General features: G+C 39.5%; 1 protein-coding gene across 1 annotated transcript; it reads right to left on the minus strand.

The window, feature by feature from the left end:
* Positions 1-8,335: 8,335 nt before the first annotated feature.
* Positions 8,336-12,412, minus strand: LOC148014651 (GDSL esterase/lipase 7-like). Its single transcript, XM_087666711.1, has 5 exons — positions 11,912-12,412; positions 11,322-11,449; positions 10,515-10,754; positions 8,950-9,205; positions 8,336-8,650 (listed from the first exon to the last, which is right to left on the minus strand). The coding sequence occupies exons 1-5, from the start codon at positions 12,240-12,242 to the stop codon at positions 8,463-8,465; spliced, it is 1,143 nt and encodes a 380-aa protein (XP_087522837.1). The 5' UTR covers positions 12,243-12,412; the 3' UTR covers positions 8,336-8,462.
* Between the last annotated feature and the right edge of the window lie 209 nt (positions 12,413-12,621).

A 12,621-nucleotide genomic window follows, 5' to 3' on the forward strand; every position in this document is an offset into this window, starting at 1 on the left:
CTGCCTCCAGAAACCTGCATTTCACCAAACTGTTGATTGAACCTGTTTTGTTGGTTATCGCTAGCACATCCCATACCACGGCCTCTCGAAGAGGATCTACCACGTCTCCTTCCTGAACTCGAGTAAAATGCTTAAATTTGAAAATGGCTTCCATACATATACTAAAGTAACAAATTATTTCCATGCCTTCTCATTATTAAGGCCACTCAGAGTGGATGAAACTAAATCATCATCATCCGACATTGCATCAATTGCTGCTAAAGCATCTGCAATGCTCCTCACCTTCAACACATACTCATTGATAGACATTTTTTCTTTCTTCAAGGCATTCAACTCTTGCTTGAGTTGAATCTTTCGTACCTTTGTATTTACTGAAAACATGCTCTCAAAAATTGTCCAAGCTGTGTGTGAAGTTAATGCATTCTTGATATGTCCCAGCATAGTATTATCAATGACTACAGATAGCCAGTACGTCACCTTTTTGTCTTTCGCATTCCACTCTTTCAATGCTTTTAACTCATCTGCAGGTCGCCGGAGGGATACCCAACTCTCGCTCCTTTTCTTCACCTGAGACAAACTCATAAAGGCCCTTTCCAATGAGGAAGTCTGTCACACACGGAACTTTCATGAAGGGTAGTTGTTCTTGTCGAGCTTCTCAATAATGGGATTTCTACTGTTCTCTGCCATTATCACAAACAAGGATACAACACATCAAGCTAGTCTTTTACAACCTTTCACAACACATGCACAGCAATACACCAAGCAACCTTTTTCAGTTGATTGCTCAATAGTACATGTAATCTGCAACCTGTTTGCAGATAAACCTTATGTTTGCTTCCTAAAAACACCTCAAAAATTACAAATTCGCAATCTGTAACTTGCGCACCTACTTTAAGTCAATACAGCCGAAATCAGTGTACCCTGAAACTATTATCCACAACCTTGTGGCTCTAAAACGGGGCCTGAAACAGGCTTAGACGCCCAAAATAACTCACAGCAAATCTCACAGCAATGTGAGATTTTTGCTCGACCCTACTTCCGATGCCTCCATAGGCACTATCCAAGAGAGAGAGTGGAAGAAGGGGAGAGCTTCTTACCCGTTGCTTGCCTGCTCGAACCTTGCTTCTTCTCCTTCACTTCAGATTTTGAAATCAGCCTCTCTCAGTGGCGCAGCTCTGATACCATGTCAAGAATCGCGTGATGGGGGGATATGCTTGAGCTATTGCGCCAAACACAAATTGTATACACAAGAGGAAGCTCACTCAAGAACTCAAGAAGAGAGATGGAGGCCAAAACGTTTTCTTGCTGATTTCTTCTTCTACCATATACTATACAATGTATACCAAGTATAGATAAGATACAACATAAAGGAAAGTGGCCTACTAAGTCAAACAGTGCATAACCGACTACACTAATCGACTGGCGTTATATCTTTACCAGTTGTAGGTAGGTGTAACAAACTAAATATAATAAGAGATAATTTAGTGACTATGTGAGTATCAAAATGACCACTAATGTGCTAAGTGTAGACGTGCGAGCTCATCTAGCTAGGCAATCCATCATCAATGTCCACACGTGTTGAGCTTGCCATCTCAACAAACCCGACTCCTTTGAAACGAGTAGTTGGAGAATCTTTGCCCATATTTAACTTGAGGGACCATTAGCAAATCAGCTTCAGAATTATCAAATTTAAGCAACAAAAGAGTTGGTTGAGATGTGTCAAGAGACACTTAAGTATTTAGATCACTAAAAATGAGTGTCAATAGACACTATTTTTCTTCCATGAGTCTTTCAAACCTGCAAAAATCCTTCAAGTTCTTTTAGATCCAGATCTTCCCCTTCTTAATTTGATGCTGGGACCTTCAGGTCTGAGTGTCAATGGGTTGTTCCTATGGCAAAAGAGAGAAAATGATGAGATTTTTGAGCTTGGTGAAGTTTGTCTATGGCTATCATGTCAAAACAGAGACCAACGACTGGTAAATGAGCTCCCACGAGCTCCATAGGTTGAATCTGCTCAAACCCTTTGAGACGGAGGACTCTCGCTAATGGGTCTAACTCTGTCTAAGAGGGTTTGTACTCGTTTTGCCCGAGTTGAGAGATCTAAGCCTTCAAAGTGGTTGCTATCAAAATTGTGCCCAGATTTGGAAAAATGCAAATGTCGGGCATGATGTGCATCAATCTCCTTGATTTTTGTGCCAAGAAGTTGCGCCTTGACTTGAAGAACAACTCTCAAGGAGAAATCTTGAAGAGATATGGCCTGCTTGATGAGATATGGCTGCTCCAACAATAGAGGTAGATAGGTGTTGTCCACAGACACAGTTATGGCAACGACTCTGAAAAGAGACAATGCTGAAGCTATAGTTGCCCAATCTCAATGTTTGAGCTACCAAGGAGGAGCTCTAGAAGCAGAGAAACACTTCTCCAGAGCAAAATTCAAAGAGATTTGGCCTGTGGAGAGAGATATGAAAGCTTCAAGCTGACAGGGTGCTGCTGGCTATGGCTGCCATGGAAGCTTCATTGAAGGTAGGAATGCAAATGAAGTTGGAGATAGGGTCCAGTACTCAAGCTAAGCTAAGCAGAGATGGAAAGGAGCTGAGAGGAGTGAAAGGCGAGTTGGGCCGTACTCAGCTGAGCTCTGATACCATGTGAAATAGGCGGGATCTAGAGCATGGTAGATGCGAAAGCTATGGAGGTTGAAAGAGGAAAAAGAAACTCATGAAGACATTGACCCTGACTAGGACAAATTGTTACACAAGTGAATTAGGTTCCAAGATTGAGACTTGGACTCATAAACACAATATTCTGTATTGACAATGACATGACACTTTACTGGAAAGAAAATAGTACTATCATTGCATTAGAAAAAGAGTGCAAGTACATTGCTTTATAGGATTTGAGTGGTGGTACTTTCTCCTACTATGCTAAGACTTCTTTAAGCCCTTATAGAGCTAGTGGATTGGAGGCCAAGTTTCAAAATAATGAATTCAGAAGAAGAACTGATGATAGATGCAAAAGGGATCATAACTTCCTTATTGAGAAAGAGGAAGGGTTAGAAAGCTTGATTTTGGAGGCGATCTTGTTTGACTTGCAGACCCTTGGATACAATTGATGATGCTAGTTGATAGATATTGCATCTCTTTATGAAGACTAAAGCTACTGAGCATGAATGCTTGTAGGTTGGGGGACTAGGCTAGATATTTGATGAGTTTTTGAAAAACCCTAAAAAATCCCCAAGTTTACATTAGGCAACTAGATTTTAGTACCTTGTACATATGTGTAATTATTGCTTTTGTGTTTGATAATCAAATAAAACCTAACCTCTTGATAGGCTAGAAGCTTATAATAGTTCTTTTGGTTTGATTTCTATAATGTGTATAGCTTTGTTTACTAAGGAAGGATGTGTTATAGGTTGACTAAAAGGAGTTGGATGCTAAAGGCTAAGAAACATAATAAGACGTAAACTATTATGATGCCCTAAGCTTGCACCATATGGGAGTAAGGGTCACATGCATGCCACAGCAAATGTTTTTCATTGCACTATGGGCTTCATACCCTACTTTTCAACTTCTTCCGTGCCATGGGGAATAAAGCACCTAATGCACATTTTCTATGTATTGCATGGCATGAGGACCATTGTGCTATATTCAACAACCTTAGTTACACATACACGAAAGTTCTCATCCCCATTGAGCATGCACCTCTTGGTACATCACATTGGAAACTCTCTCACTCAATATGAGCCCTAAATGAGTGGGAGAGGGAAAAGGTAGATACAAGGGTAGCAAAGGGCTACTTCAACTTTAGTCAGGGTTTTTAATGATCATTACTTTCATGCATGGAGAGGTGAGTGTTTGGTTGGGGGGGGGGGGGGGGGGGGGGGGGGGGGGATTGCAGTAGGGTTAGAATTTATCATTGAGGAGAGAAGTTCTAACAAATATGAAAGCTAAATCAAGGAACTTATATGCACATTGTGCATGGAGCACCAACACAATAGACTTGAATATGCATAACCTATTAGGGTAAAGGTCAATCGCTGATAGTCAGAAGGCAACCACTTTATATGTACACACTTTATAGTCATATATGATGTCAGGTATTCATGGGATCTCACACTTGAAGTGAGAAATATGGGAAATGAGGCTCAAGGATTTGAAATTCTTCTTTAATATTGACACTTGCTACCCACATCTTGTAGAGATACTATTTTCATCATCAACATCTAAATCTCAGTCAAATAAGTGCTTGAGCTATTGAGGCTCAATTTGAAGCTACAGTAGCCCATTTTTGTGATGATTTGGTAACCATTTGTATAGCTAGATTTGAAGCAAATTAGATTGGCTTTTGATACTTGGGAAGAAATCTTAGTACATGGTTTTGATGTATGCAAGTATAGGGTGTGCTTATGCAAGTATAGGATGTGCTTAAGCAAGAGGGCAACTTGTCTCTTGGAAGTAGAGGACCTACTTGTTGCAAGCAAAAGGTTTAAGTAGAGAGCTCTAACTGGGACCTTAAGTAGAGGATGTACTTGTTTCTAACATAGAAAAGAAGGGAGAGAGAGAGAGAGAGAGTTGATTATATGCTAATATCATGATGTCTATTGGATGCATGAAGATGTTGATTATACTAAAAACTATATGTGATACATGTTGCTTAGTTGGACCACTCACACCATTTTTTCATGTTTTTTATATTTTATGATCTACATGCCATCTATTTTATCGTAGAAACATTTCTGTAAGGTTCAGACATTAGTCGACAGTGACTAGGTCATAGTCAGAGGCTCTTCGATTACTCTAGACTTTAAATTGCACATGGATTTTGATGGATATATCATCTTAAAGATTTGCCACACTGGTTTATGCTCAATGTGTAGAGATTATGTGGATTGAATTTGATTTTTGAAGCAAGTTTTCATATACCTAGTTTGATGACTATTTTATGCTCTGAAGATAGCCTGAATACTTGGGATAACTTGTAGAAAACTCACCTGCCTTTGGAAGTACTATAATATCATTTTTATATCAATTTTATGTTGATTTGATATTTGGATAGTCATTAGTTGGCTTTGTACGATACTTTGTTTGCAGCCCACTGGCCTATTTTGAGCTTGTAGTTAGGTATACTCACTATAATCAGTCCATTTTGAGCTTATAGTTAGGTATACCTTGTTGCTTTTTATATACATGCATACCTTTTTCATTATGGATATTTCATCAAGTTCAAATAAAGAATTATTCATTATATCAAAAAATTTGGTGGTACAAACTTTTCATATTGAAAAGAGTAAATCTACAATGTACTAGTCTAAAAAAAACAAGTGAAGCCAATCTAATATACTAGGATTAAGACCAAGCACATAAAGCAAATCTAATATACTAGGATTAAGACCAAGCACATAAAGCAAATGTATGGAAGGAATTCGATGAGCTAGCATGCTCCACTAGTAGGTTGGTACTCTCCAAGTCCATGTATTTTAATGTAAATGACACGCCTGATACATGTGGTGTAGGGAAAAAGCTTGGCGACTTGTATTTAAACAAGTGTAACTTCACAAGTTTATTGGCTCAAAAAACTCATTGATCTCTTATGGTAAAGGGGGCTTTGCATTTGTCAACCAACTCACATATCATATTATTTTCTTTCATGATTTAATAAATGCCATATTTCCTTTTGTTACCTTGCCTCAACATTGGGATACCTTTAGAATTGCCATTAGTAACTCCACAACCGCATGTGGTCTTATGAGTGCTAATGGTGCGAGCAATTCACTCACTAAGGAGATAAGTAGAAAGCACCATGTAGGCTCAAAGTGCTCCAATGTAGTTATGGTGAGAGAAAGGTCAAATGCCAAAAGGAACTCTCATGAGAGATGCAAGTCAAGGAGCAAGTCACACAACAAACAGGATGTGAAACGTTTCTTTTGAAATAAGGGACTGATAAAAAAGAAATACTAGTGGAAGAATAAGAAAAAGGAAAAATAAAGATGATAAAAAGAAAATCAAGGTAGATATTAAGGAGATCAAAGCATTAGCAATGATGATGGTGATATCCTATTTGTATCTTCATTTGGTGATGCATTCTTGGTTGCCATGAATAATGGCGTGTCTCAAAACTAGTTTATGGGTTCTCAAGCATCATTTTGTGCTATTCCACATATTGAATGGTTCTATACTTATGATACAAGAAAGAGAGGATTCATCCACCTTGGAAATAACTATGCATGTGGCACTGTTGGCATTGAAAATATACATTTGCTCTTTTGTCTACCAAAACATACAACATATTACAAACAATACAAAAAGTTTGATCAGTACAACATATCTGAATGATTGTGATTATAGAGTGATCTTTGGTGATCATGTATAAAATATTTTCAAGGGATCTCTTGTTGTCGCCAAAGGGCCAAACCACAAAATATTCATTGTGGTAAGGAGTGGAGAGTACAATGAGGTGTAGTGGAGATTCCAAGAGCATTAATGTGTAGCCCTATTGCCTTTCCAAACGTTACATTTGCTCATTTACTTAACTGTGTGGCGAGGTAATATCATAGACTATATTACGAAGGAAAATATACATGTGCCATGGTGCATGATGTTAACGAGATCACCATATACCATTCACCATGTATAGCACGTTTGTCTTTTCCAAACTAATATCTTGACCAAAGCTACCACATTGACACAAAGATAAATGACATAAAGCTAAAGATGATATGTGGGAGATCCTTGTTATGAGAGTGATAAAAAGCACAGTCTAGGCTTGAGGTGTGAATCAATTCGATCTTTACATTTCAATTTCCTATTGATTTCATTGACAAGTCTAATAAGGGCAAGGAGCAACTTGAGCATTTTATATTGCAAATACTTCTTAGAAGGAACCATAATTCTAGCTCAAATTTAGAGAGATATCATTATGAATTTAACATATATCTTGTATCAACTAGATAGATCACCTCATCAGTACTTAAGTCGCTTAAAAGGTGATGCAATCAAGCAAGAATATAGTTATGTTTAACCTGGATTAGTTTCTTTAGCCCAATTTCTCCATGCAACTAAACAGACAATTTATTACTTTTTAAACCTTATTAATTACTCACTCAACAACATAATTCTCCTACCCACATGCATGCCTAGTTACATGTGTCTAGGCATATGAATGATCTCATATTATCAATCTATAGAGATTGATGTGTACACACATATAGGTACATGCATGCCTAATTACATGTATCTACGCATATGAATGATCTCATATTATCAATCTATATAGATTAATGAGAACACACATATAGGTATAGATGTACATGTATAGGGAATGTTTTTACATATGCGTACATACATGTAGGTGAATAAACATGATACTCATCTATTCTTCTAATAATGTGAATCATTTTAGAAGGATAAAAGCAAGTTGATGATACCACATCAAGTGCATCACAACACCATTGCCATACTACTAAACCTTCTATACATGACTTTGAAGAAGCAAGGCTTTCTAATTGACTATATGAGTATTCACACATATTTAACTTATGGAGTAAATCTCTAATTAGCTTCACGAAAGTGAATAGCAATGGTAACCTAATGGAGAAAAATCTAAAGGACATGTTTAAAAAATGATATTATCCAAGATACTTCTCTATAGTCTCACATTATTATATACCAATCAACCATATGAGCATCCATGCACATAAATTAAACTTGTGAAGTTGATCTCTAATAGCTTTTCCAAAGTAAACATTGATAATATCCTACCAAAGCAAAATCTAAAGGGCACCTAAATATATGCCTTGTTTTAACTTCTATATGAGTAAATTCATGGCTAATGTTGATTTAAAAATTTAAGGTATTGTTTAATGCCTATACATGCCCATCATTCTCAAGTGTGGGAGGGAGTTTATGTATTACTTACCATGTGTTGCAGGAATATGATGGGGTTGAAGTTTTCTTCTTGCCATTTTAGAGCTCTAATGCATTGCTACATGAATATCCCTAAATACTACATTTGATATTTACTTTTGATAGAGTCAAATAATACTTCACTTCCACTTTCACCAAGTGCCAAAGCTAGTGATTGGCTCACTATCTTTTTATTGAAACATTAGATATGTTATTACTTGTCTCAATATGGAACTTGTATATGTTTAAAGTATAGGAGTAATAACCATATAGTGCACCGAGCTTTGTATCATAACTTCCCTTGAGCTCACAAATTGAGATGTATCAAGACAATGAAGTGATATCATTAACCCATCATGATGAATGACTCCTTTTAGACAACAACATGATCATTAACATGAGAGATCTTATGATTCTATAAACTTGTAACGCAAAGATTGAAAACCTCAATTAACAATCAAAGGGCTCATTCATTAATTTAAAATCCTATTGATATGACCTACAAACAATATCATCAAGTTTCTAAAATTCTCATGAAATGTAGACATCATCGAAGGCAACTTGTCAAGTGAACACCTTCAATTGATTATAAAAACTAGCTCCAAGTAATTTATTTGCGCCTTCGGCCGGATGGAAAGCATCCCAAAAGACATAGTCTTGTCTATTTGGGCACGGTTTGACAAAAGGCAAGCACAATAGTTGTCCATTATATCTTCCACCCCCACAACATGCAGTATCGCCAATCTTGAAGCCTACAAGGGTTAGGTTCAAGTAATTGAGATTTAACCATATCAACATTTTATAAAATACATCAAATAGCACATCGTACAATCAATCCTTCAAGCTACATTGAAGTGGCCCAAGAAACACATGCAACTACATGAAGCATGCCAATACTCCTCATTAGCATACATGACTTTCCACAGCGATACCCATAAAAAAGTTTACATAACAACCTTATTCTATGTTTTTTAAAAGTAATATCTTCAAAATAGAAACATGCATGGAAATGTATAAGAGAGAGAGAGAGAGAGAGAGAGAGAGAGAGTACCATATGCAGATGGGTTAGTGCGATAATTGAATGTAGGGTCGAAACCGTTAATTATCAAAAATTGTGCGCCTGGAAGTTGGGCACTCAATTGTGGGATTAAAAGACTCAATGCTTGATTGAATCCCAAGGCTAAATTGTTCACTGACTCTGCACACTCGCCATTTGCACTCTTAGCCTTGGCAAGTTGGGAGGGTATGCACCCAATTGGTCCTATGTTTGTAACAGCAATCTTCCTTGCCCCCAAGTTATACAAGCCCTAAGAGAAAACAAGCCATGAGTAAAACACTACTGGTTCAATCTTCAAAAAAATCAACAAAGGCAACTTTCTATTTTAGGAAATCAAAATTCCAAAGGACTCACTCCATTTTTTAAAAAGACACATTGTTAATGTTTCCTTAGAAATGAGGAAGAGGAAACAACTTAATGGGCACAAGAGCAAGGTCTACATGATGTTAGCTCCATTTATGCTAAGATGTAGCAATTAGAAGCAAGCACTAATGTGACATGAAAGATCTAGTTTCTGGGGCAAAATGCAAATGAGATGTGACCACAACAATTAAAGACGTATAAATCATAGCCCCTAAATCACACAATGGTTCAACACACTCTAGGGTTACAAGCAAAACCTTAAAGACGTTGTAAAGATTAATACAACCTTGCATACTTCGCATTCTTTTAAAAAACACGCTGGAGTGATGTCAACCTTGGCAAGAGAAGGTGAATTTGCATCTAAACTATAACATACAAAGGTTTGAGTTTTGGGGGGATAAGAGACGACAATGTGGTCAATCATACACCAAAGCTGCAAAGCCTAAGATAGTAACGCAGATCTATCCAGATTATACGTGGCACCAAACCTTGTCTCTGCATCTGCAATGCTGCATTGTGCGAAAGCTGTGTCATGTCTGTCTTTATGGTAAAGAGAACTTCGCGGGGCGGCGGGGGGGGGGGGGGGGGGGGGTAACCACCATTGTTACTCATAAAGCCAGTCCTTCCGATCTGACAATGATTTCTTGGGGAAAAAGGGCCCAACACCATCGCTATTGAAGCCAGTACTTCCGCTCTGGTAACGATTTCTTCTCTGATTTCTCGAGACAAGCACCCATAAAAGAAGAGAGCCCTTTTTACATCATGTAATTCATCCATCTCCTGCTGTTTTTTGATTATGTGATCGGCCCATTTACTGCTCCTTTAAAGGGTCGACGGGACGACTATATGGAATTACTCCCGAGCGTCCATTCAATTCCCAGTTAAGTAGTTCGAGGCGCCCATACGTGAACAATTCCGAATATTAGCTAGTTATACGATTGAGCTGCTTCCCAAGACCTACTTAGGATGCCGAGGGCTCTAAGTATCATAATTAGGTCTGAGGCTACTGCTACTACACTCACAGTCACGAATGACTCACACTCACACTTCCCAAGACCCACTTAGTTTGCCGAGGGCTAAGTTTCATAATTACGCGTGAGGTTACTGCTACTGCTACTGCTACTACACTCACAGTCACGAAAGACTCAAAGGTCTGTGCGTGTGAGAGAGTGTGAAGAGGGGCTGGCATTACTTACCGTCAGCTGGGTGGCCAGCTTGTCAATGAGCAGCTGCAGGAACTGTTCGGTGTTGTACTCGAGAGGGAGAGGGGACGTGCTGAGAAGATAGTTGTTGATGTAGTCATTGGCGCCCATTGTCACGGATATCAGAGAGCTTGCCAGCAACTCCTGGGTTGCTGATGGGCCTATCATTTGCTCTATCTCTTGCACATTGTTGGCAAACCATGTGATCTGTGTGTCAAAATCCACCCTCCCAACCTGCACAAGATTAGACTTGTCATATCACTGTGTTTAGTAATAATCTGATCGTCTCAATTTCCACCCTCCCTTCCTGCCTCTTCGGTCACGTATATTCATGTGTTAACACTAATTAACCCTTAATCCCTCTCATGTTTAAACCACGTGACCCGTGCGTCAAAATGCACTCCCATAATCTGTGTGAAAACACCTACTCTGCCAGACTTATTCCAACACGGATCATTCATTCAAGTATGATTATTGGATTGTTCAGCTCAGTAATTCGCTCTTTTCTCTACTGCAAATGTTTAAACATCTATATTCAAATGATTTATTACTCCTGTCAGCTGTTTGGTGCCATGCGTTTCCTTCTTGATACTATAAGCGCCCTTTGTTATATATAATTGGCATCAGTAAAACCAGCTGCAGAATAATGTCGCCCACCCTACTCATGTGGTCTACTTTGAATGCTGATGCTTCCTGTCTGGTCCTGTGATTACTGCGCACCCCCTTTCCAAGGAACCAGAACAATCATGTATGCAGATGTGTGCTTAAATTCACAGTGAGTAGCATGCAGAGGCCACTCACGAAGTTATATCCCGTGCTCCTCAGAATGCCAGCAGCAGCAGAGGCATAGCTCACACCCTTCAAGAGAGCCTGTCCTTTGGTGGTAGGGGCAAGATAAGGGGGAGGGAAAGGAAGGCCAAGATGCTCACCTGCCAAGGAAAAAAATAAAACTTAGAAATCCAAGAGATTATTATCGAGAGGTTATGGTTAAGAGTGAGGGTTATTAGGTTGAACTAAGAGGGGAGCCTAACCAGCTAGACAAGGGCTGAGATTACAACAAGGCGGGCGCGCGGGGGAGGGGGGACTGGTAAATGCTGAGTGATTAAGATGGTAGGTAGCTTCCTACTCAAATGCATGAGTGACTAAGATGGTAGTTAATCTTCCTACTCAAATGCTGAGTGATCAAAACAAGTAAGATGATGGGTTAGCATAATACTGCATGATTAGCTTCACGACTGAAATGGTGAGTGATTAGGTTGGTAGGTAGCGTCAGAGCTGAAATGGGTGAGGGATGAAGAGCCAAAATAGAGATGATGGGGAACGGGGGATTAAGAGGGCGATTAAGGGAGGGGTGGGGGTGTTTTATAAAGGATGAGAGGTTGGTCAATTACAGACGACATCAGGCACGACTTTGCCGTTGGTGAAGCGGCCGGTGGGGCCGTAAGGGAAATCGATGCCGAAGGGGAGGTTGTTGGCCTTGGCCACCGACGTGATGTAGTTGTTGTTGCCCACGTCCACCAGGGAGTCCCCGAACACAAAGAAGGCAGGGAAAGTCGGGCCTCCAGAGACGCCCTGGCTGGAAGAATCAGACGGAGAGGAGGAAGCAGCCAACGATGATGATGAGGGTACTGATGTTGCATCAGTCGACCCACCACAGCTCAATCCCATAAGCACCACTACATTAAGCAACCTCCATACTTGCATGGAGTAGTAGAAAGCCATAATCTCAAAGGACCTCTCTTTCTCTCTCTCTACATAGCAGGAGATTAGCTGAGCTGAGAACTAGTATACTGCTCTCGGAAGTATTTTTGAAGGGAGCGCCGCTCTCCCTTGTTCAAAGTCATTCCTAGCCTAGCTTGTGTGTGTATGTGCTTTAATGGGTCTCACGAGTCTCACAATGTGTGTTTACAAGCACTCTCTTTAGCTTGTTTTAGGTTGTTAGTAGTTACTACGCACTCTAGTAATAAGCCCTAAGGTACTCACTCTAATAACAATACCTAAGGTGCTCACTCTAGTAATAAGCCCTGTGGCGCTGTCGTTCTTGATGCGACGACGTGTCGCCTTGACATGTCTTGCGAGTTGGCTTCTGCTACGTGTTCCA

Source organism: Lygodium microphyllum, chromosome 25 (assembly GCF_053477565.2).
Source record: "Lygodium microphyllum isolate KBCC chromosome 25, Lygodium_microphyllum_v1.1.10, whole genome shotgun sequence".
NCBI classification, from domain to species: Eukaryota; Viridiplantae; Streptophyta; class Polypodiopsida; order Schizaeales; family Lygodiaceae; genus Lygodium; species Lygodium microphyllum.